Source organism: Ischnura elegans, chromosome 4 (assembly GCF_921293095.1).
Source record: "Ischnura elegans chromosome 4, ioIscEleg1.1, whole genome shotgun sequence".
NCBI lineage: Eukaryota > Metazoa > Arthropoda > Insecta > Odonata > Coenagrionidae > Ischnura > Ischnura elegans.
Genome location: NC_060249.1, coordinates 136,007,275 through 136,032,763, shown reverse-complemented (window position 1 = coordinate 136,032,763; position 25,489 = coordinate 136,007,275). Strand labels below are relative to the sequence as shown.

Genomic DNA, 25,489 nt, shown 5'->3' with positions numbered 1-25,489 from the left:
ACCACACAAAATGTTGATCTTAGCGAATATTCAGAAAGTATCTGAGAATTATGGATTCGAAAACTCGAAAGACCCAATTTTCGGACCAAACATTTCTGATACACCTCATTTTATGACAAAAGAGTATTTAAGTGATCTATTGCGCAACTTAAATTTGTCTAAAAAGCAGAGAGAAATCTTAAGATCACAATTGATGGGTTGGAATTTGCTGGATCCAAATACAAAAATTTCTATGCATCCACCTCTCAATGACGAATTCAAATAATTTTTTCTCATGATAACAAAATTTAAGTTTTGCAATGATGTTCTCTCTGTTATGGGTACTCTTAGTTTTGAATATAACACAGATGATCATTCAGTTCATTGATTCCTTTAACGTCATTTAAAGGCTGTTTTTTAACATAATGGAATTGAACTTCCCTCCAAAGCATTAGCTCATGGAACCGACATAAAAGAATCTTACCAGAATAGGCAGTAAATTTTTCAGTACCCAAAATTTGTGGAAAATTAGAAGTAGCTGTATTTTACTAGGCATACAGTTTCACTGCACCAAAATATTATTGCTTCTTCCGCGATTGGGATAGCAGAGACAGAAAAAATCATTGCTTGAAAAAAGATTGGCTATAACGTAAGCACTCGTCACTGGATTCAAAAATGTCCTTTTCATCTTTTTACGATCCTAAAAACATTATTTTGCTACCTCTAAGTATTAAATTAGGGATTTTTAAAAATTTAGTAAAAGATATGTGTAAAAGTGGTGCAGGTTTTACATATTTGAAACAAATGTCCTAAAAATCAGTGAAAAAAAAGATAATAGAAGGATTTTTTATTGGGCCACAGATTTTTTTTTGAAGAAGTGCTGAAGAATTCGGAATTTTGACAACAAGAGTTCAACAAAAAAAATTCGTGGAAGTCATTCAAAAATGCATTTGAAGGTTTTCTAGGAAAGAGAATGGCTAAATATCACCACTATCTGGTGGTTAATGTAATTAAATTGCGTTAAAAATGGGCTGCTCTACGTATTCAAAACAAATCACTTCATTGGCTCACACCTGGACTTTTTTCCTACATACCTTGACGCCGTTAGTGCTCAACACGATATGTGTTTCCACCAGAATATTTCACTGATGCACGAACAGCACCATGAAAAGTTCAGAAACATATTATCAGATTAGCGGTGGACACTGAAAAGGGATTCGTCAGAAGCTAAATATGCGAGAAAATTACGAGTGAGTACCCATTTTTCACATTATTTTATTTATTTACTTAAACTCCTTTGAATCCGATTGCCCTAAAAAAAACTCAACGCAATAGAAAACATCTGGGCCCAGTTTCGGAATCAGCCCGAAAAATACCAGAGGATTAGCCAAACATGTGGCTAGAATAGGAAAAATTATTTTTTGGTTGATCAGTGTTATCGATAGAGTTTCAAACATCATGATCTACGGCTATCATTCCAATTTCACACGAGTGTATCTGGCTATTTATTGAGTATTGTCCACAATATGAGTACAGATTTTTATCAATGGAAATTCGACAGTAGCAAGGACAAATTACAACCTCTGCCACTTCCCCTGCTTATTTCCACTCTTTGAATAAACTTGCTTAGAAATAAATGTGTTAAGGCAGATTGAGTCATTATTTAAAAAAAAATTAGTCGCTTAAAAAATTTGGTGGTAATTTTTTTATTGAGTAAACTATTATGTTGATGTTATCAATTGACCTTTCACAAAATAAAAAAAATACAATTGGCTCAGGTTCGAATCCCCCCCATAACTTCAGTGCATCAAATTTGCGTGAAGTAATCCTACTCAGCTACGGAGCCACATAAACATTAAGTGTACACGGTGACTCCAAGTATGAATCTAAAGAGAGGAAACAACCTCACCACGGAGCCCAAATGAAAACTCTCCAGACGGCCAAAACGCGTGCGTGGACGTGAGTTTCCTCGGTGTATTCCATCTGCTTGGGCTATTGCGCCTGTGGTTTGACAGTTTGACTCCCGTCCCGCTATCCCAATCGCCCCTGCGTCCGTCCTCGTCGGCTATTGCTGGCGAACTGTCGAGAGATGCAGGCTACCTCATGTGCCAACCTTCCAAGTTTTTACCGACCCTACCACATCAGTTAAGTGGGGCTCGTGGGTGTCTACATACTTTTGAAAACGATAGTACCTCCTATCAGTGTAGTACATGTAAGATTGGTCTCTGCATAGAGCCATGCTTCCAGCTTTTCCACACAAGGAAGAACTTTGCAATATAGCTATTACAGTAAATTCCGGTTATTACGCGCCTCACTTTACCGCGGTTTCGGATATACCGCGGGTCTCACCATGTCCCCCGAGATGATTACATTGACCTTTTTTTTTGAGGTAGGTAACTTTGTGGCGAATTTTATCTCGGCGTGACTACCGACACGTCGCAACTTCAAGCGACTGTATTAACGCGGTTGGCGACGTATTCCATACATTGTTTCGTAGCCATAAAAAAAAAACTCGGTAATGCCTGATCGGTCATTGTGTCTTGTGAACTCGAGCTGAAAAGTGTGTTGCACGGCTATAATAATTTTCGAGATTCTGGGAGATTGAGATAATTATCATTCGTACGTTCGCACCGCGGCGCCCAAACCAAGGTAGGTACTCAATGCCCACAGGCTTCGAGCATTTAACAATGAATGGCTGTTTTACCTTTGTCTTAATATGAATATGAAAATTACTTTTTTACGAAAATTTTCATTGATTTTAGGGTTAAAACGATGTCTGCCAAAAGGAAAACTTACACAATAAAAGAAAAGTTGGGCATAATCGACAGAGTGAAACGCGGTGATTCAAAATCAAGTTTATTCAGGGAGTTTGGTGTTCCTGAAGGAACTATTCGTGGTTGGATGAAAGAAGAAGATAAATTACGATCATTTGTTGATCAAGTGGATGACGAAATAGGACTTGATAGAAAAAAGGCTAGATTGAGTGCTGCTGGTGATGTGGATGAATGTTTGTTTACGTGGTTTGTTCAGAAGCGCAGTGAAGGTGTTCCATTATCCGGTCCACTTTTACAAGCACAGGCAATTAAATTAAATAAACAAATTGGTGGTGCTCATGATTTTGTTGCTTCTGCTGGCTGGCTATCGAGGTGGAAAATTCGCCACGGGATAGCGCAAGTTAACATGCAAGGAGAATCTCGTTCCAGTGACAGTGAAGCCGCTAGAGAATTCTGTGGGACTTTACGCAAGATGATTGATGAGGGTGAGTACACTGAAGAGCAATTGTATAACTGCGATGAAACCGCTCTCTTCTACAGATTGCTTCCAACAAAATCACTTGATATTAAGAAGTCGGCAAATAAATCCGGAATAAAAATGAGCAAAGAAAGAGTGACTTTATTACTGTGCGCGAACAAATCAGGAAGTCACAAGTTAAAACCCCTGTGTATTGGTAAAAATCGAAGTCCTCGGTGCTTCAAGCACGTTAATATGACAGCACTACCCATAAATTACAAAAACAGTCAGAATGCCTGGATGACTCGAGACATTTTTTTATCTTGGTTCAATGAAGATTTTGTTCCATCGGTTAAGAGCCACTTAAGATCAAAAAAGTTAGAAGAGAAGGCTCTACTTCTGTTAGATAACTGTCCGGCCCATCCGTCTTCTGAGCTCTTGATATCGAGGGATGGCAAAATAGTGGCTTCGTTTTTACCAAAAAATACGACAGCTCTTATTCAGCCCATGGATCAAGGGATAATTAGAGCATTTAAAGCCCATTATCGGCGGGAATTGCTCACTAGTGTCATAAATTCAGAACTGCAGGTACAAGAATATCTGAAAACAGTCACCCTGAAGAATATGGCTTATAATATTGGATTGGCATGGAAGAAAATAACTTCAGCTACAATCCTAAATTGCTGGTCAAAGTGCGAGTATACAGCGGGCGATAGCATGGAAGACGAAGACGAGTTTTTGGGTTTCACGGAAGAGGACGCACGTGAAGCCTCAGATGTTCTTTCTAATAAACTATTTGTGAGTGATCTCGAGGCCTGGGTTCGCGAAGACGAGGAAACTCCTGTATCGTCTTATAAGAGTGACGATGAAATTGTGGCTGCAGTCCAGAGCCGCGCAAAAACAGCTGCATCATCGGAAGATGAGAGCGAGAATGAAGAAGACGAATGTGAGGTCGAGATGCCAAAAACTGGCCATTTATTACATAATATAAGTGAATTGATGAATTGGTTGGAGGGACAAAGTGATTGCGATAGTATTCATTTGTTGCACTTGCAAAGCATAAAAAATTACGTGACAAAGAAACGCCATCAACTATCGCGGCAAAAGAAAATATCAGAGTATTTTAGTAACTCCCGTTAAAGTAGAGCGTCTAAATCATAAAATAAATATTTTAATAATGTATTACGCAAATAAATTGGCTATAAAAATTACCTTTAAGGGTTTTTTATTGCTTCCCACGTATTTTCCCGTTATAACGCGGTTGTCCGTTAACGCGGGTGTAAGCTATGTCCCCCTAGACCCGCGTTATAACCGAATTTTACTGTATTTGATTTTTATTATTGTTCAAACATTGATTATTATCATTTTAAATGTTCACTACTATTATAATTTCAAATATTGGTAATTACTATTTCCAATTAGTGTGTTGTGATTATTTTATAAATAAATTTATGAAAAACAATGATTTTTCAACTTTTTGACAATACAAATATAGGCTTTCTTTTAGCTTCTGCAGTTTCTTTATGCATTATGATATACAAAATATTTCAATATGAATTCAAAAGATAAAAGTATGGTCTTAAAACTAATGCTATTCACTCATGCATATCTTAAAAATTCTTTTTGTAACATCGCTTTGAAAATTGCAAAAAAATAGCCAGCACTGGGGTAAAGACCTGGTGATATTCACCCAGCACCCAAAGTGTTAAAGATTAATAAAATTAAGCATCATTAAGCATCAACTGAAATTGGTTGTTTGATTCTTACCAGCACGTGCCAAACGTTCTCATTGGCTCCCTCGAAAGAGCAGAAGCGTATCGAGATGCCCAACAGCCCCTGTCCCCCCCACCCCTCTCCAGGCCGCATGATGACCTCACGCACACTCTGCGTCTTGCTGCTGTAGACGCACATCTTCGCCTCTGTCCCCACTGCATCACGCAAGGCCTCCTTCAGCATCTCATTGTCCTGGTCCTGCAACAACAGTCACCACACCAGTTATTTTATTAACCCTTTAACTGCGCAAATAATCTGAAATAGGCTACTAAGGGTTCCTGGCGGGCAATAAAAATAGAAAGAGGAGTAAAAGATGTCCGCATGACATCTACTTGTCAAAGGACGAACTTCTGAGCACCTACAAACTCAGAGAGTACAAACTTAGTTTAAATCGTCAATAGACAATGGGAGCAGACTAAGGGTTAAACACTTGAAGGTCCAGAAAAATCATTTTGGTGGGCAACCCCTATTAAAACTTGATGGTTTCAGGCTTAAATTTGTGAAAATCCATTGTAAACAATTAAAAAGGTAATGTACGTTGCCGGGCTCTCTCCTCCTCCTCGTCTGCAGGAGTATCCTTCCTTCATTTCAATGCACACGTCGACTGCCCAGTGTACTGTCGTCTTCCTCCGCCAAACGTTTTTGTTATCGTGCGGAAAATCCATAGAGGAAAAAAATCATCCGCCTTGTCCGGGATTCGAACCCAGATCCCTCGATTTCCGGCCGAGTGCTTTAGCCAGTTAAGCCACCGAGGCGTCATTCTCCTCTGTGGAAATTTGTGGACTGTACCGGACAAGGTGGTATGGACTGCCAAGCATATTATGCGACTAGCAGTCCAGGTCATGCGCATGGCGCCACAGCCGGAGAGCAAAGCCCGAAGATGTCGCCTCAGCAATGACACCTATAATCGTCTTAAATAAACTGTGTGAAAAATGAAAAAGTACCATATACCTTTTTACTTGTTAACCTCTACTCACTTTATCATATTGCCTAGAATTTTTTTTTCTGTAGTCTTCATTTTATCTGACTTATGCTTATTTTTAATAGTACATACTCTGTTAAAATATAATTTAATGTTTTCACGGAGAAATGGAGTTATACCACTTGTCTACCTTGGAAGACCAACACCTGTCAAAATGCGTTTCTATTTTTTTTTTTATAATAATGTCTTTTAGTCCAGAAATTACTACTCTAAATGACAGGTCCAACAGATTCAGGCTTCTACTGGTGGAAGTGGTGGTGCAAGACATCAGCTGGTATTGTACTAGATGATGGCTCTGTGAGCTGAAACGTGTTGTACAGGGTAAAACATTTTTGTGGAAAAGTGCTACAATCTCTTATTTATTTAAATAGAGTGAGTCCTTGTTGTACGTCACCCCGTTTAATGTCATTTCGCGATAACGTCACGAAAATTTTGAGATCATCATTCGTTTATCGCACCTTCGCTTCGCGATAACGTCAAGTCTTTTAAATTTCGCATGAGAAAAAAAGGCGAAATAGCAGGCATTGCAGGTTGTTCGTTTCGTGGGCGGTAATACAGTCAGTCTAAACAAAGTGTAAAACTGAGTATATTGTTAATTGCAATTACTGTTTTAGCAAATTTTAGCATCAGAGAAATTTCCACGAAAATGTCCAAAAGAACAATGTTCACAATAATTTTGGTTCCTGAAGTTACTACGACGATGTTTCAGCCATGAAGATGCCCAGGCGATGTCCGCCCACCTCACTTCGCAATTAAAACCATCTTTTCGATTTCCAGTTTGCCCGCCCTCGTTCATTTACACCAATTTGATTTCGCTCCTGACCGGTCTGAAAAGAAATTCTCGTAGTGAACGTAGGGCCTATGGACCGGTGCTCCGGAGCACCATCTGTAGCGTCTGGTAGTGGAAGTAGTATTCATTGGACTGCACACCAGAGCTAAGCCAAAAAGCAAATGCGGGAAGATACAAAAATGGAGGAGGATTTACGTCACTGCTGTTACTGTTGTCGATGAAGACATGAACTCGTATTTATGCCATGGTTTGGCATTCCCATCATTAAAAATGCCCCACATATGATACGCTAAAATTTTTTCGCATAGGAATTGTGAGGTCTAGGAGCCGATATTCACTTTTTACATTGTTTTTTTTATGGGATATTATACTCCCATTAACATTTCATTTATCGTCACGTTTTTCAGGAACGGTAGTCGACGTGAAACGATGACTCTTTGTACACTAAATGACGCCAAGCCATTTTGATGTTTTAGTTAGCACACACATTTAACACTACTTACTAGATTTTGAATGGAAGTAAGGAGCATGTCAGTCATACCGAGAGGCGTGTGGTAGGCTAGGGCAGGAGAAGCAGGAGCAACGTGACTGCTGTTCATTTAGAATCATTTATTGTTAAATGATTTGTACAAAATTACTCAGTTGCATGGATAAATTAAGATAGAGGTTATATTTGATGAGGTATTCTATAAATTCTAGCACCAACGAAGAAATATTTATCATAATAACTACCCATCAAAATGATGGTTAATATTCGTTCTAAGCAGCCATACGATCCTGGTCCTTCTAGTGTAGAACGGCAACATTCCTATAAGTATTGCTAGTAATGAATACTAATTAAGAAGCAGGTGTTGAGCAATGACTCTAAAACCAAACCTGACATTATTTAAGAAGTCCTTTGTTTACTTATGGCCTTAAATCTACTACATGATATAACAGGGTATTTGAAAATTGAAGAAAAAAAAAGAAAAAATGTAAAGCTGCTAAAGAAACGGACATTTTTTACTCCTCAACTTTAGCGGTGACAATATCAAAACTGATTACTTACTGATTACAGTCATGGTAGAGCTTCCACACGAGACAGACGTGGGCTGGTGCTTCGCTCGAGACAGGTAGGTGCCTCAGTGATGTGTTCAGTTGCGTCCAGAGTATAAGTGCATTCAATTACGAGGATAACTTCCTACTCAATTTAGAACCTCGAGTTACTAATATTAAGTGGAAACTACAGTTTAAAATGGCTAATTGCAGTGTATGTAATGTGAGTGTTCTTAAGCGCCAGCTAAGGATTACCTGCAGTGAATGTCAAACCCAGTGCCACGCTACTTGTGTTCACTTGTCCAAAGAGGATATCGAGTATATTAGCGCTGAAAAGCAAAGTTGGCGTTGTCCTACCTGTGCTGCGGAAAAACGTAAGAGCATGTCAGTAGTTCCACTGGCGGATACGGACACTGCTAGTATCTCTCATATTATAAACCTTCTAGAAGAAGCTAAAGAGGACAGGAAACGCATGAAATTGGACTTGAACAGGGCTATTGAGTTTGTGCACAATAGATTAGATGAAAATATTAAAGTGCTCCAAGAAAACTCAACGCAGATTACTGAATATTTAGCGACAATAGACTTGCTTAGGCAAGAAAATGTTGGCTTAAAATCTCGAGTGAGTGAATTAGAAAAGAGGTTAGACGACCAAGAGCAATATTCTCGCGTTAATGACCTTGAAATACATGGCATTCCCCAGCAACCAAATGAAAATACCTTAGAAATCGTGAAAAGTGTCGGGGACACCCTTGGTGTTAAAATAACCGACGATATGGTGAACACATGCCACCGATTGGGAAAGAAGGGACACGAAGGCGGAACGAGAGGTATCATAGTCAAATTCGTCCGTAGGTATACAAAAGAAGAAATTCTTCAAAAGAGGCGAGTGAAAAGGACCTTCTCCACACGGCACCTGGGCTTAACGACCGATACTCCGGTGTACATAAACGAGAGCCTGAGTCCAGGTCGGAGGAGACTCTTCGCTGCTGCGCGTCTTGCGAAGAAAGAAAAGGGATACAAATATTTATGGCTAAGGCATGGGACAATACTCATGAGGAAGAAGGAGAATGATGAAGTAATCACTCTGAAATCCTCTGATGACCTGGAGAAACTGTAAGCATTCTGTGAGTGAGTTATGTACGTCTTCAACCTATCTTTACTAACAAAATGCAGAGTACTGTTAATGATAGTGGATTTAATGGTGGCAGGTTCCTTGTCTTGCACCAAAATATAAGAAGTCTAAGAGCTAATTTTGATAAATTTGTATTTCAACTAATTAATCTCGATATGAAACCCGCTGTAATAGTTTTGACAGAAATTTGGGTCAATGACACTGAAGTATCTATGTATCAAATAACTGGCTATCGGAGTTTTGATGTGTGTAATAATAACTACAGGGCTGGAGGAGTTATTGCATATGTAGCAGATACTTATGAGTTTTTTTCTATTGATCTGGGTGAATTAAAAACTGCTGATATGGTTAAAATATCAGTAGGGATAAATGATTCTTCTTGGATTATTGGTGTATTGGTGTAAGCATTATTGGTGTATATAGACTTAATTTTAACCCTGTTGAACATTTTTTGAGTGAATTGGAGAATGTATTAACCATCTCTCGTGAGAGGAATTTAATTGTAATTGGTGATATTAATTTATGTATATTACAACCCAACGATATTTCCTTTGGATATCGAACCCTTATGGCTAGTCATGGACTGGACCAGCTTATTCGAGTACCAACTAGAATTAGCAAAACGGGTGGTACATGTATAGATCACATTTTTTGCACAAGTAGAGATAACTATAAGTATGAGGGAAGAGCGGACGATTGGGGTTTAACAGACCATCATGCTGTATCATGTTCTTTAAATATTAATGTACCCATTAATATATACGAACGAGTTTATCGAAGCCATTGCCGGATAAACTTTAACCATCTAAATAATAGTTTGCTAAGATGCGACTGGAATGATGTTTATTCACAACAAAATGTCAATGAAGCCTATGAAACATTTATAAATAAATTTAAATGCTGCATTGAAAAAGCTGAATACGTGTCAGACAGTAACAGATCGGGAGGAATGAAGAGGCCATGGATGACTTACGCTTTGTGCGGGAGAATTTCTAGGCGAAATTTTCTGTATAAAAAAATGAGGAAACACCCTGAAAATGAAAAGCTAAATAGGTACTACGTATCGTACACGGAAAGATTAAAATATGATATTAAAAAGTGCAAAGAAAAGTATTACAGGGACCTATTTGATAGTAATGTCAATAATACCGCTGCTCAATGGCGCATTTTAGATTCACTCACGGGAGGAAAGCAAGGAAATAATAATTGTGTAAAAATTAGAACTAGTAATGGTATCATTGTCACTAAGTGCCAGGACATTGTAAACAAATTTAGTTCACATTATAGTAAAGTAATTCAAGCATTGACCCAGAACAATTATTTTGAAAGTAATACGAATAAATACAAAGAAATATTCCCAATCTCCAATTCAATTGACTCACTGGTTTTTGTTCCCACTGATGCGAAAGAAATAAGCAGCATTATTAAGGAATTAAAGTCTAAAAAATCTAAAGGTGTTGATAATATTTCTACAAAAAGAAGTAAATGCAAATATTTCGGAGGTCCTTGCCCATATTGCTAATCTAAGTATGTATACTGGAATATTTCCTAAACAATTAAAAACTGCAATAGTGATACCAATTTTTATAAAAGGTGATAAAATGAACGTAAATAATTACAGACCAATATCCCTATTATCTGTATTTGCTAAAATAATAGAAAAAGTTGTTAAAGTCAGACTTCTTAAATTTCTAAATCAGCATAGTTTTTTCAATAAAAACCAATTTGGATTTATGAGTGGTAAGAGTACAGAGGATGCATTATTAAAATTCTGTTCAGAGCTGAACGACGGACTGAATAAGAACTGTAGAGTTGCTGGCTTATTTGTAGACATTACCAAAGCCTTCGACAGCATTAATCATAACATGCTAATGAATCGATTATGGGAAGTGGGTATACGTGGAACCGCATATGATTGGTTTCAAAGTTATCTTTGTGATCGAGATCAATGTGTGCGTCTCAAGAATTGCTACAGTGAAAAGATTCGACTCACCTGTGGTGTGCCACAGGGTTCTGTGTTGGGACCCATACTGTTTTTAATATATGTAAACAATTTATGTGCTGGCAGGTTTAAAGGTCAATTAACGTCATTCGCAGATGACACTGCACTAAGTTACTCTGTTAATAGTGTTGATGATCTATATGAACACATACAAAGTGATCTATTAACACTCAATATGTGGTTTTCGGCTAACTATATGTTGTTAAGTGAAAAAACGAAATGTATAATGTTCAGCATGAGTAAATCTACCTCAAGCAAAAGTAAACTATACTATCAATGTGCAAATTGTATAAAAGATAATGTTACTTCCTGTGATAAATGTATTTTGATTGAACAGGTTAGTCACATAAAATATTTAGGTATATATTTTGGCCAAAATTGTAAATGGAAGTCTCACATAAATAAATTAAAATCAGAAATGATTTCTATTGTAAGAAAATTCTACTTCCTCAGATACATACAGTGCAACCTCGATATAACGACACCCTACGGTGCACTAATAAACACTCGCTATAGCGAATTGTCGCTTTACCGGAGGTGGAGCAAATAATAGCCAATATACCTGTTGCGAACAGGTATACAGGAACAGGAGTGGTGCGGCGACAGATAAACATCTATCCGATAAACGTAAGCATAAATCCAGACGAAAGGCGATGTTTTTTTGCATCACCAAATGTCCTTACTCAAATAATGACTAACTATTCAATCAATTTATAAGCGCCGCACTGAATAAAAATCATGCAAAGCATTGTTTCGTCAATCATTATATTTATCGAACGACAGTTTACCACATAAATTTGAGACTGTGCACTCCATTAACTTCATTTCTAACTGATCGCTAGCAATTACAGAGGTTAAGGAGTCTTGATGAAAGTCTTCCGGTGGTGAAACCCTCGCTATGGCGAGAGCCAACGCCAAAAGGGTCTCGTAAAAACAAATTTTTTAACACGCTTATTATAGGGTCAATTGACGGTGCATCGGCTATCTCTCGTAATAGCGAGGGTGTCGCTATAGCCCGTACTCGCTTTAACGAGGTTCCACTGTATGCCCTGAATCAGTGTTAAAAATGGTATATTATGCTCTCGTTAATTCAAGATTGCAATACGGAATAGCCTGCTGGGGTGGAGCATATTTTATCAACATTAAACCATTGATAGTGGCGCAAAAAAGGGTTATCAGGGTTATAACACGATCGTATAGGAAAAGCCACTCATTTCCTCTATTCAAAAAATTAGATGTCCTCCCACTAAGGCATTTATTCATTTATAAAGTCCTTAGAATATTCTATAACCGTAGTGGTGAAAAGGCCCGACCACAAAACTATGACATTAGAGCTTGGAGAAACTTCCATATACCTAGGCCGACGACTGAAATGGATCGGCAGTCATACAATTCCTTAGGGCCTAAATTGTTTAGCATGTTGCCGAGTAATGTAGCAAACTCGGAAAAAAGATAGGGATTTGCATCCACCGTAAAAAAATGGCTTATGAAGTGTGAGGAAGTAGAGTTTCTACCAAGAAAGGTGAGTTAAAAAGTTTACAATAAAAGGTATGTTGTATATTCTATGTATGTAATTATGCGTTTATATTAGGGATGGGTCGAATAGTAGATTTCTCGAATTCGAATATCGAATTCGACTATCGAATTCGAATATCTAATCATTGCTCGAATATTCGAATACCTCGAATTTCGAATACCTCGAATACTAAACGATGAATGTGAAAATGTTTGACTAGGTCGCCTATGCAGCAGGAAACCCAAGATTTTGGCGAGTAATTGTGATTGCCTTCAAAGGATTCAATCAGGACAATTGCTGATTAATGGAATATTTTAATTTTATGTAAACAATAGGGTAGTTTCCTTCACTAAAGAAAACGAAGCGCAATGATTGTGATTCGTTACCCACCATTGGTGTATTCATAATATACAAATTATTTGGTTCTAGAAATACCGGTTTAGACCAAAGGCAATGGTCAATTTTATCCTCATTTGAAAAAGGCCAGATTGGCGCCCATGCGATGCCACTCCACGTGACATCACAGGGACCTAGTTTCTACACCAGAGGATAGGAGTTTTACATCGTCTGAGGTTACCAATGCATGCATGAGGCACAGAGCTCAGGGAAACATGTCCTAATAATCACTTATTAAAACTGGCTAAGGTCGGAAAGTTTTCTTCGTTTGATAAGGTATTAATAATCCTTATTTAAGCCAAGCGCTACCAGCTAGCATGGTACTCGGCTACCTGTTAGCATTCTGCGTCGTAATAGCGCTCAGAGCCTCGCCCCAAGGTCACCTCACTTGCGGCAGCGGGAACCAGAACAACGTCACGCGGAGTTTTTACCGGCAGTCATACTTACCTGTCGCGTTTTCGCGTGCTTGAAAATTTTCACTTTTAATTGAATCGCGAAAAATAGATATCGATTTATAAAACTAAAAGCATGAAATAGGTACTCCAGGAGTATTAATATTTCGATTTAGGCAATACAAAAATAATAGGATACCACCCTATTTGAGCATTACGCCAAAGCGCTAAGCCTCCGTCGTATTTCTTCATCTATCCGGTATTTATTTTCCTGCATAAAATGCTTAAATTAAGTCAGAAATATGTCGTGTTTGGTCTTATTTTTTAAATTACGCGCACATTACTAATATTTCAATCCAATAAAAGTGTAATATCAATTGCCGAAAGTCATTGTTAGAAAACGTTTGGGCTAGTAGATGACTCATGCAGCGGTTGACCTCCAGAAATGGGGAACTTCGAAGCAGAAAAGGCCAGTGGGCGAGTAGAGGGGGGGGGGCGTGAGACACGTTTTTATTGTTCTCGTGTAACTTGATATATTTTTCGAAGCTAAGGTCTTCGTAATACGATCCCTGCGCGAGCTGGGATCTTTTGTTTGATTTCGGAGAAGAGGAAATCGTCAGAGTGGGTTAGGCGAATGCTGAATGGAGGGGGATAGCAGATCGTGGGAAATGCGCCAATGTCACTATCCCACGACACTGAGTTCCTCCCTATGGTAGATTCATCTCCTGGGGAAGATTCAAAATAAGTGCCTGTCGTTACTAGACACAAAGGACACATGGCAAACACCTCGTCTCATTTTATCAAAAGATGGATGCAGGAAAATGGTCAGTGGGGAGAAAGAAGGAAAGGTGAAAAGTGATTCAATTATTTTCCGGTGACTTGATATTTTTTTTCGAAGCTGAGGTCTTCATAATACGATCCCTGCACGAGCCGGGACCTTTTGTTTGATTTCGGGGAAGAGGAAATCCACGGAGGGGGTGGGGCGAACGCTGAATGGAGGGGGATAGCGGATCGTGGGAAATGCGCCAATGTTGCTATCCCACGGAACTGAGGTTCTCCTGATGGGGGACACCTAGGATTTTCGGATTTTTTTCACCCGATCAATTTCGGTTCCCCTCGTCGAACTCTTTTCACCGTTCTCACCCGCGAATTTGATGTAGTTCGTCAGCTTGCCTAAAACGGTGCTGGATGCACTAAACGACTAGAGTTCTCCTCATTTTTCCGAGTCAACTTCCAACGACGTGTGAGCGACAGTGAATGACGCGAAATTCAAAGTATTCGAGGTATTCGAGACGGTACCTTTGACATAAGTATTCGAGATCTCGAATATCGAATACTTTTTAGTATTCGAGTATTCGCGGATACTATTCGCACATCTCTAGTTTATATAAGAAAAATAGTTATCCTTGTCCAAATACTTGAAATACGTTTTGTAATAATGAATGCAATCGGCAATAGAACAAATAACTGAATACAAAGAAATTTTACTTCTCATGTGTGCTAGCACCAGACCTATGTACAGTGCAACCTCGATATAACGACACCCCACGGTGCACTAATAAACACTCGCTATAGCGAATTGTCGCTTTACCGGAGGTGGAGCAAATAATAGCCAATATACCTGTTGCGAACAGATATACAGGAAAAGGAGTGGTGCGGCGACAGATTAACATCTATCCGATAAACGTAAGCATAAATCCAGATGAAAGGCGATGTTTTTTGCATCACTAAATTTCCTTACTCAAATAACGACTAACTATTCAAACAATTTATAAGCGCCGCACTGAATAAAAATCATGCAAAGCATTGTTTCGTCAATCATTATATTTATCAAACGACAGTTTACCACATAAATTTGAGACTGAGCACTCCATTAACTTCATTTCTAACAGATCGCTAGCAATTACAGAGGTTAAGGAGTCTTCATGAAAGTCTTCCGGCGGTGAAACCCTCGCTATGGCGAGAGCCAACACCGAAAGGGTCTCGTAAAAACGAATTTTTTAACACGCTTATTATAGGGTCAATTGACGGTGCATCGGCTATCTCTCGTAATAGCGGGGGTGTCGCTATAGCCCGTACTCGCTTTAACGAGGTTCCACTGTATAAAGTTTAAGATGGTAGCCCCAAAACTACTCAAAGGGGTACCTATATATTCCAAAATTATTTAAGTATGTTCTAAAATGTAATATTTGATTGTAAATGGAATAAATTATATATTATTATTATTATTATATTATTATTATTACTTAGCAAAGTATTTGGGGGTCAACATATGATTTTAACGCCACGTGCACAGTAGGGTGATCCTCATTTTTGAAGTTTTCGAATTTCTTTTGGATAACCCCCAATTTTGTTCCTCTTGGTGAGAAAATAAGGGCCACATTCCAGAACGTCACTCACTCCGAGTGATCACTCGTACTCATTCGAGTGACCACTCATTCTCAGAATGAGTATGATTGTTGATCGGTATTCCAAGAACACACTCACACTCCACTCATTTGAGGGTCAGTATCGATACAAGTAACTGGGGATTGCTAGTTACTATGACGTATTTACACCAAAAAAATGACGAGCGATAATAATCAGCGGCAAATCTGATTGTAAATAAAAATGTCCAACAGGGCTAGGTTTTCGTCATTTCTTTGGTTTTCAAATATAAATCAACGTTAGAAAATAACAAAATTGATACGCAAACATCAGCAGCAAAAAAAAAGCTGGATGAAGCTAGCAGAGGAATTTAATGCGCACAGTTTCGTTCATGGGGTATGTTTGTAAATGCTTTTATAATCGATTCCAATAGCCGAGACGAAAAGAAAAAATATAAATTACGTCTTGGGAGATGTAATTATGAAAAGCGGATGGATGAACTACGATCAGTTTAACATTATTATATTGATGAATAATGCATACTGAACACTCAATTAAGTTAATATGCAAGTGATGGGGTGTAAATAATGATATATGAAACATTCGTTTTCCTTAATTCCAATTCTTATTGTACGGTCCTAAATGCATTATAACAAGAATGTCCATTGGATTGATTTTCGTTTTTGCCTTAGCGTGATGTCTGCCAGCCAAAATAAAAGCATGGGAGAATATAACAGCTCGAAGGAAGGCCACCTTAGCAAAGTAGACGCAGGAGAGAATGGGCACTTGTGGAGGGCCTTACTCCAATCCCCCGACTACTGATCCCTTGCTGGAGATTGCAGTGCCATGCATCTCATACCACATCCCAAATACAGGGGATAGTGATAATATAGTTGATATACATAGGTGGATGTACTCATTCGAGTGGGGGCTCACGCCCCCCCCCCCCCCCCCAGGCCCTTAAAAAATAAGGAAGATTTTAATACGGTCCCATTATCATTGCGTTCATTTTGTTTTGTGAGATATCCTTGTGCCCCCTCCCCAGAACAAAATCCTGGATACAGCCTTGGTTGTTACCCCCTCCCCCAGAAAGAAATCCTAGATCCACCCCTGTTGATGTACATAATGATAGTAGTAGTGAGATGCAATACTCAAATTGCATTATCATATTTTTAGTCTTAAAGTTCTTTTCTCAAAAGTTGTTAATTATGTTATTTGATTAATATTTTGCATTGCCTTCACTTGTGTGCTGACTTTCATACAATGGCTTGCATCAAAAAAGAAGGAGCTCCATCCCTTTAAAATACCACAACTACCATTCTCAATTCATCAACATCGTCTACAGCTAACAATATACTGATACACCTTCATCAGTACTCTTACCAGCATCACTGCCACCCTGCACTCTACTTCAGCCACTAGCCAAAGAACCTTTCAGAACTAGTCAGAACATGATTTACCACCTTCCACGACCGGTAATACCTCAGCCAAAAAAATGTATTATATAAAAACAATCTCTGATATTTTAAAATAAATTGTCTCTCTTAAGAAATGTTCATTTTGCCTCCAGTTACAATTTCATACTCTTTTAGATTTGTTTATGTATGTTATTTCAATTCAATACCGATGATTATATTCAGTATGTTGATTGCAAAATCTAGTTTAAATAAATAGAAATAACTAGATTTTCCAAACTACTTATTGAATCAGAAATCTTGACAATGATTTACAAAAATGCACAGCCAGCCCCTCCAATTATAGAGACCAAACTAAGTGCACTCTTGTGAGCATAATACTCATGTTCTATTTAAAGTGATAATTATAGTTAACCAAGCAGTTTAAATGTCAAAAGCACAGAAAAGAAATAAGCCATGCAGAAAATTAGCATTATTGAAGATAGGCATGATCATTATTGATTGTCAAAAGACTCATGGGTAATTTGAGTTAGCTGAGTAAATATTAATTCAACAACTATGAGCTATGGCTAAGATTTGAGGCATATACAAACCCATGTCTTACAAATCTAAGTACATATCATACATTCTTTAGCTACCATAATGCTTGAAGTGCACTTTTGCTCATGCTAGTACAGTCACACATGTAATCCAACAAAATGGACCTATAAATTGCTAACCATGTACTATTTTTGTTCATCCTAGCCACACCTATACCATCTTTCTCAACGTTAATCCTTTATAATCTCTTTGACTTTTAACCAGGGCAGCAGACGACTCTGCTTAGTATCAGCTATCTAATCTCAATGAGGAGGACAAAATATATTGATGCAGTCATATTTAATGGAGCAATCATTAGTACAATGGAAGAAACATGGTTAACTGAATTCTTTACATAATTTTTTTTTTCTAAATTGGAGATAGTGAACCATCAGGGTGGATGTTAAAATGGCTATTATTCACTATAAAATATTTCTTCAAAGGAACCAATAAACAAAATATACATAATTGTGCTATAAAATGTTGATCAACTGCATAGATTAATGACTCGGGGCCTATATCATCTATTAAAATCATGAGATCAGCTTAAGTTTAATCGAGGATTGAATAAATATTTTTTCCAAAGGTCACTGACAATCACATGTACTTCAGTCTGCAATTTTCAAAAAGAATTTCATGGATATGGCAATCCTCAATTAGCAACCCAGGTCCATTCCCATTTCTTTTGTAGATGAGTGATTACCTCAACAGCTTTGAAAAGTGAAAACATTGTATTATATACATTGTTATCAATGGGCCATCAGGTACTCTTTCTTATAAAATAATCTAAGCAAATCTTCACAGCTTCTGGCACAATAATCTAACCATAATAAGGTCAATTAATGAGCTAATACCCTACTATCCATATTAAAAGAAGAGAAATTCCTCGTACATAACCTTTATTTTAAAGATATTCAAATGGAATAAATACATGACATGAAGTTTGCAGGCTTAATAATTGAAGTGGAATATCCATATTTAGAAGTTAGTTCAAAAATTGCAAAAATAGGTCATATATTTCCTTTCAGTAATATAACTTGATAAAGTGAGTGGTTTTTTATTCCAATTCTGACTCATTTCTGGCTTTCCTATGTTTTTCTCTGTTAAAATCCCTGAACACTTAAAAATTAAACATTTCATTTCAGCAGAACATCTGAAAGTAAAGGTAGGCAATATCATAGGTGTATTACTACGCTCAATACTTACTAGCAGGAAGTTTTACAAATCATTTTAGACTGGTGAGTGTAACACACATAAATTGGAGCATATATTTTCAAATTCATATGAACTATAGGGAGCGTCATAGACAGCAATGTAGGTTTCAAATAATCAAAAAAGGTGTGAAAGAGAAAATGGTACTCTAAATGCTTTCCTGAACATTAAGTACATACTTAGGAAAATGTGAAATTTGTGTAAATGTCAATTGTACTCTCAATAACCAACTGGCATACCTACCCAGTGGATGAGAGGGTGGGTGAGCTGCATGCTATAACCTGGTTATATTATATCACAATAGATTCAAGTCTACTGAATAAGTGAAAATATCCTGTGTATTTAAATAGGTACCCTTTAAAAAAACTAACCTTAACAAACTTTGATCTTTTTGATAGAATAATTCTGAATAAATCACCACAAACAACCTAGGACAAGACATGTGAAGTGAAATTAAAATTCTTCTATATTTTTAACGCCATATGCACCACCAAACATAATGTGGTATCCAGCAATTAATAATTTAACCAACTTAAAAACAACAAATGGCTACAAATCGTAGAAACACTAATGTCTGAATTGCTACTGGCACTGGCAGTTAAAGAATGCTAAGGTGTGGGGTCGAAGCTATGGGGATGATGAAAACTCTGACCATTTTTTTAGGAAATCTAAATCTTGCGCGAACTTCTGTCGTTGAACATTTACATATGGTTATTAAGAACTTGTGTTACCTTGGCCCACAGTTTTATCCCAACAATCTGCAGTGATGCCAACATTTAGCTTAAAACTCAGGTCACGGTATCACTGTACTATATTTACCATAACTCACAAATGCGTCCATTGACATCGCTGGTTTTTTTATATATGGCAAACAAGACATCATTACTTAGTACTATATACAGATATTCCGCGAATCGTCCCTGATTTAAAAGTTACAAGACCTGCAATACGTAGTAATTTCTCGCCGCGAAGCTGAGACTCGCCGGAAGGTATACCTGTTTAAAAATCATCATTACTCTGTTATGCGTCCATTCATCTCTTTGGTTTTTTAATATATGTCAGAGAAGACATCAATACTTAGTACTACACACAGATATTCTGCGAATCGTCCCTGATTCACAAGTTACAGGACCTACAATACGTAGTAATTTCATGCCGCGAAGCTGAGACTCGCCGGAAGGTATACCTGTTTAAAAATCATCATTACTCTGTTATGCGTCCATTCATCTCTTTGGTTTTTTGATATAAGCCAGAGAAGACATCAATACTTAGTACAACTAACAGATATTTCGCGAATCGTCCCTGATTTACAAGTTAGAAGACCTGAAATACGTAGTACTTACTCGCCGCGAAGCTGAGACTCGCCGGAAGGTATACCTGTTTAAAAATCATCATTACTCTGTTACGCGTCCATTCATCTCGCTGGTTTTTTGATATATGGCTGACAAGACATCAATACTTAGTACTATATACAGATATTCTGCGAATCGTCCCTGATTTACAAGTAAGAGGACCTAAAATACTTAATATTTTCTCGCCGCGACGCTTTGACTTGACCGACGGTATGAGTTGATAATATTCATCATTACTCTGTTATGCGTCCATTCATCTCGCTGCTTTTTTGATATGTAGCAGACAAGACATCAATACTTTGTACGATACACAGATATTCTGCGAATCGTCCCTGATTTACAAGTTACAGGACCTGCAATACATAGTAATTTCTCGCCGCGAAGTTGAGACTCGCCGGAAGGCGTACCAGTTTAAAAATCATCATTACTCAGTTATACGTCCATTCATCTCTCTGGTATTTTGATATATGTCAGACAAGACATTAATACTTAGTACTGTATACAGATATTCCGCGAATCGTCCCTGATTTAAGAGTTACAAGGCCTGCAATACGTAGTAATTTCTCGCCGTGAAGCTGCGACTCGCCGGAAAGTATACCTGTTTAAAACTCATCATTACTCTGTTATGCGTCCATTCATCTCTTTGATTTTTTGATATATGTCAGAGAAGACATCAATACTTAGTACTATACTCTGATATTCCGCGAATCGTCCCTGATTTATAAGTTACATGACCTGCAATACATAGTAATTTCTCGCCACGAAGTTGAGACTCGCCGGAAGGTATACCAGTTTAAAAATCATCATTACTCTGTTATGCGTCCATTCATCTCGCTGCTTTTTTCATATATGGCAGACAAGACATCAATACTTAGTACTATATACAGATATTCTGCAAATCGTCCCTGATTTACAAGTTAGAGGGCCTGCTATACGTAGTAATTTCTCGCCGTGAAGCTGAGACTCGCCGGAAAGTATACCTGTTTAAAACTCATCATTACTCTGTTATGCGTCCATTCATCTCTTTGGTTTTTTGATATATGTCAGAGAAGACATCAATACTTAGTACTATACTCTGATATTCCGAAATTCGTCCCTGATTTATAAGTTACATGACCTGCAATACATAGTAATTTCTCGCCGCGAAGTTGAGACTCGCCGGAAGGTATACCAGTTTAAAAATCATCATTACTCTGTTATGCGTCCATTCATCTCGCTGCTTTTTTCATATATGGCAGACAAGACATCAATACTTAGTACTATATACAGATATTCTGCGAATCGTCCCTGATTTACAAGTTAGAGGGCCTGCTATACGTAGTAATTTCTCGCCGTGAAGCTGAGACTCGCCGGAAAGTATACCTGTTTAAAACTCATCATTACTCTGTTATGCGTCCATTCATCTATCTGTTATTTTTATATATGTCAGACAAGACATTAATACTTAGTACTGTATACAGATATTCCGCGAATCGTCCCTGATTTATAAGTTACATGACCTGCAATACATAGTAATTTCTCGCCGCGAAGTTGAGACTCGCCGGAAGGTATACCAGTTTAAAAATCATCATTACTCTGTTATGCGTCCATTCATCTCGCTGCTTTTTTCATATATGGCAGACAAGACATCAATACTTAGTACTATATACAGATATTCTGCGAATCGTCCCTGATTTACAAGTTAGAGGGCCTACAATACTTAATATTTTCTCGCCGCGACGCTTTGACTTGACCGACGGTATGAGTTGATAATATTCATCATTAGTCTGTTATGCGTCCATTCATCTCGCTGCTTTTTTGATATGTGGCAGACAAGACATCAATACGTAGTACCATAGAAAGATAGTCCGCGAATCGTCCCTGATTTATAAGTTACAAGACCTGCAATACGTAGTATTTTCTCGCCGTGAAGCTTAGACTCGCCGGAAAGTATACCTGTTTAAAACTCATCATTACTCTGTTATGCGTCCATTCATCTCTCTGGTATTTTGATATATGTCAGACAAGACATTAATACTTAGTAATGTATACAGTTATTCCGCAAATCGTCCCTGATTTAAGAGTTACAAGGCCTGCAATACGTAGTAATTTCTCGCCGTGAAGCTGAGACTCGCCGGAAAGTAAACCTGTTTAAAACTCATCATTACTCTGTTATGCGTCCATTCATCTCTTTGATTTTTTGATATATGTCAGAGAAGACATCGATACTTAGTACTATACTCTGATATTCCGCGAATCGTCCCTGATTTATAAGTTACATGACCTGCAATACATAGTAATTTCTCGCCACGAAGTTGAGACTCGCCGGAAGGTATACCAGTTTAAAAATCATCATTACTCGGTTATGCGTCCATTCATCTCGCTGCTTTTTTCATATATGGCAGACAAGACATCAATACTTAGTACTATATACAGATATTCTGCGAATCGTCCCTGATTTACAAGTTAGAGGGCCTGCAATACGTTGTAATTTCTCGCCGTGAAGCTGAGACTCGCCGGAAAGTATACCTGTTTAAAACTCATCATTACTCTGTTATGCGTCCATTCATCTCTCTGGTATTTTGATATATGTCAGACAAGACATCAATACTTAGTACTATATACAGATATTCCGCGAATCGTCCCTGATTTAAGAGTTACAAGGCCTGCAATACGTAGTAATTTCTCGCCGTGAAGCTGAGACTCGCCGGAAAGTATACCTGTTTAAAAATCATCATTTCTCTGTTATGCGTCCATTCATATCTTTGGTTTTTTGATATATGTCAGAGAAGACATCAATACTTAGTACTATACTCTGATATTCCGCGAATCGTCCCTGATTTATAAGTTACATGACCTGCAATACATAGTAATTTCTCGCCGCGAAGTTGAGACTCGCCGGAAGGTATACCAGTTTAAAAATCATCATTACTCTGTTATGCGTCCATTCATCTCGCTGCTTTTTTCATATATGGCAGACAAGACATCAATTCTTAATACTATATACAGTTATTCCGCGAATCGTTCCTGATTTACATGTTACAAGACCTGCAATACGTAGTAATTTCTCGCCGCGACGCTGTAACTTGACCGACGGTATTAGTTTATAATATTTATCATTACTCCGTTACTGCATAGGTATATTCTGCGAATTGTCCCATATATTCTAGATGTAGGACCTACAATGCCTTGTAATTTCTCGACATAAATGAAGACAGAAGTACTTGGTACCATACACAGACATTCCGCGAATTGTCCCTTATTTTCTTGTTTTAGGTCCATTATACGATAACTTCTACTTTCTTTGGGTATTTCCGTGATCGTTATGCTATCTTAGCCATGGGTCTTTTTCCTGAAAATGGTATGTTCTTTCAGGCATACTTCGTCTTTAACAATAGCCTCTCCCTAGCCTTCCATCGCTCCATGGGGGCAGTAAGCGAAACGCCCCGTGGTGACCCTACCGTGCTTCCGTGATGGGGCGTGTACGATGGGAATATGTTCCTTGAGCTCCTCTTGGATTAAGAAGTTGGCGGCGAATGACGCACAAAAAGCACAGAGATAAGGCTTGAAAATTGACAATGAGAGAGAACTCCTGAGGAATCCCCTCATCGTTAGGCCGCTCCTCCCCCACCTATCCCATTCTCAAAGTGTCCTTGACCAGCATAGGAAGAAATACGTGAGGAACGGACGGGATGACGAGGGTGGGGTTGCATGAGGTGAAAGGGAGTATTTGCTAGTGCATAGGAACAACAGTTAATGGATCTTCTTTCGTCCTGGCGTAGACGATTCGGGCATTAGGTAATGGATTCCTGGAAATGAATCCCACTCTTTTTCAACCCCATAAGGGAGGATTTACGGTGATGTGTCTCAGTGACCATTAACCAGTGTGTGCATTAATATCTTCCTGGAATAGAGTGTTTGCAATGGTCGCATTTCCGCAGATACGAAAAATCGCGATCCATGGCAGTAATATTTTTTTTTTGTAACTGTTTCTTACAAAGGTTTTCTTTGCTTCCTCTCAGGTTGAATGCTCTGCATATAATCGCATTTCCTGGGGAAAGTTTATAAAAATGTTGGTTCGCAAATTTTAGAGGAATGCTCGAAAACTTTATTCATAATTTAAAATACAAATCCATGCGTTGATTCATGCGTAAAATGGGTTTTGTTAAAAGAATATTAGGAAAGTGCGACGACAAAGTGAGAGAAATTAGCTACTTTTCCCTCGTTAGACCACATTTGGAATACGCTGCCAGTGTTTGGGACCCTCATGAAAAAGGCTTAATAACAGAGTTAGAACGCGTGCAAAGAAGAGCTGCCAGGTATGTGAAAGGTCGTTACGATAGTCTTGTTAGTGTAACTGACCTCTTAGATAAACTCGGATGGGAATCTCTGTCGGACCGTAGATTGAAAAATAGACTAAACCTTTTAGATAAATTCAAGAGCAGTGTCTTTTCTGACGAAGTTAACCATATCTTGCGGACGCCAACGTACTACGGAAGATCAGATCATATAAATATAATAAGAGAGATAGATTGCAGAACAGACAGATTCCGAATGTCATTTTTTCCACGATCAATAAGAGATTATAACGGCAGCAATAGAGCGCGTAAATAGATTGCATGACTTGTAGTGTAGCCTACTAACCTATGTGAAATTCGCGGCGAGAAATTACTATGTATTGCAGGTCATGTAACATATAAATCAGGGACGATTCGCGGATTATCAGAGTATATTACTAAGTATTGATTTCTTCTCTGCCATACATGAAAAAAGCAGCGAGATGAATGGACGCATAACAGAGTAATGATGATTTTTAAACAGGTATAACTTCCGGCGAGTCTCAGCTTCGCGGCGAGAAAATACTACGTATTGCAGGTCTTGTAACTTATAAATCAGGGACGATTCGCGGACTATCTTTCTATGGTACTACGTATTGATGTCTTGTCTGCCACATATCACAAAAGGAGAGAGATGAATGGACGCATAACAGAGTAATGATGAATATTATAAAGTCATACCGTCGGTCAAGTCAAAGCGTCGCGGCGAGAAAATTTTAAGTATTGTAGGTCCTTTAACTTGTAAATCAGGGACGATTCGCAGAATATCTGTATATAGTACTAAGTATTGATGTCTTGTCTGCCATATTTGAAAAAAGCAGCGAGATGAATGGACGCATAACAGAGTAATGATGATTTTTAAACTGGTATACCTTCCGGCGAGTCTCAACTTCGCGGCGAGAAATTACTATGTATTGCAGGTCATGTAACTTATATATCAGGGACGATTCGCGGACTTTCTTTCTATGGTACTACGTATTGATGTCTTGTCTGCCATATATGAAAAAAGCAGCGAGA

At 38.1% G+C, this 25,489-nt stretch overlaps 1 protein-coding gene across 1 annotated transcript in view; it reads right to left on the bottom strand.

Moving 5' to 3' along the window:
- The window catches only part of LOC124158093 (Golgi reassembly-stacking protein 2-like), a 102,271-nt gene that overhangs the window by 51,816 nt on the left and 24,966 nt on the right, over positions 1-25,489 (bottom strand). Inside the window, exon 3 of the mRNA XM_046533273.1 lies at positions 4,978-5,181. Coding sequence (XP_046389229.1) covers positions 4,978-5,166 — 189 coding nt within the window. The 5' untranslated portion in view covers positions 5,167-5,181. The remainder of the gene's footprint in view (positions 1-4,977; positions 5,182-25,489) is intronic.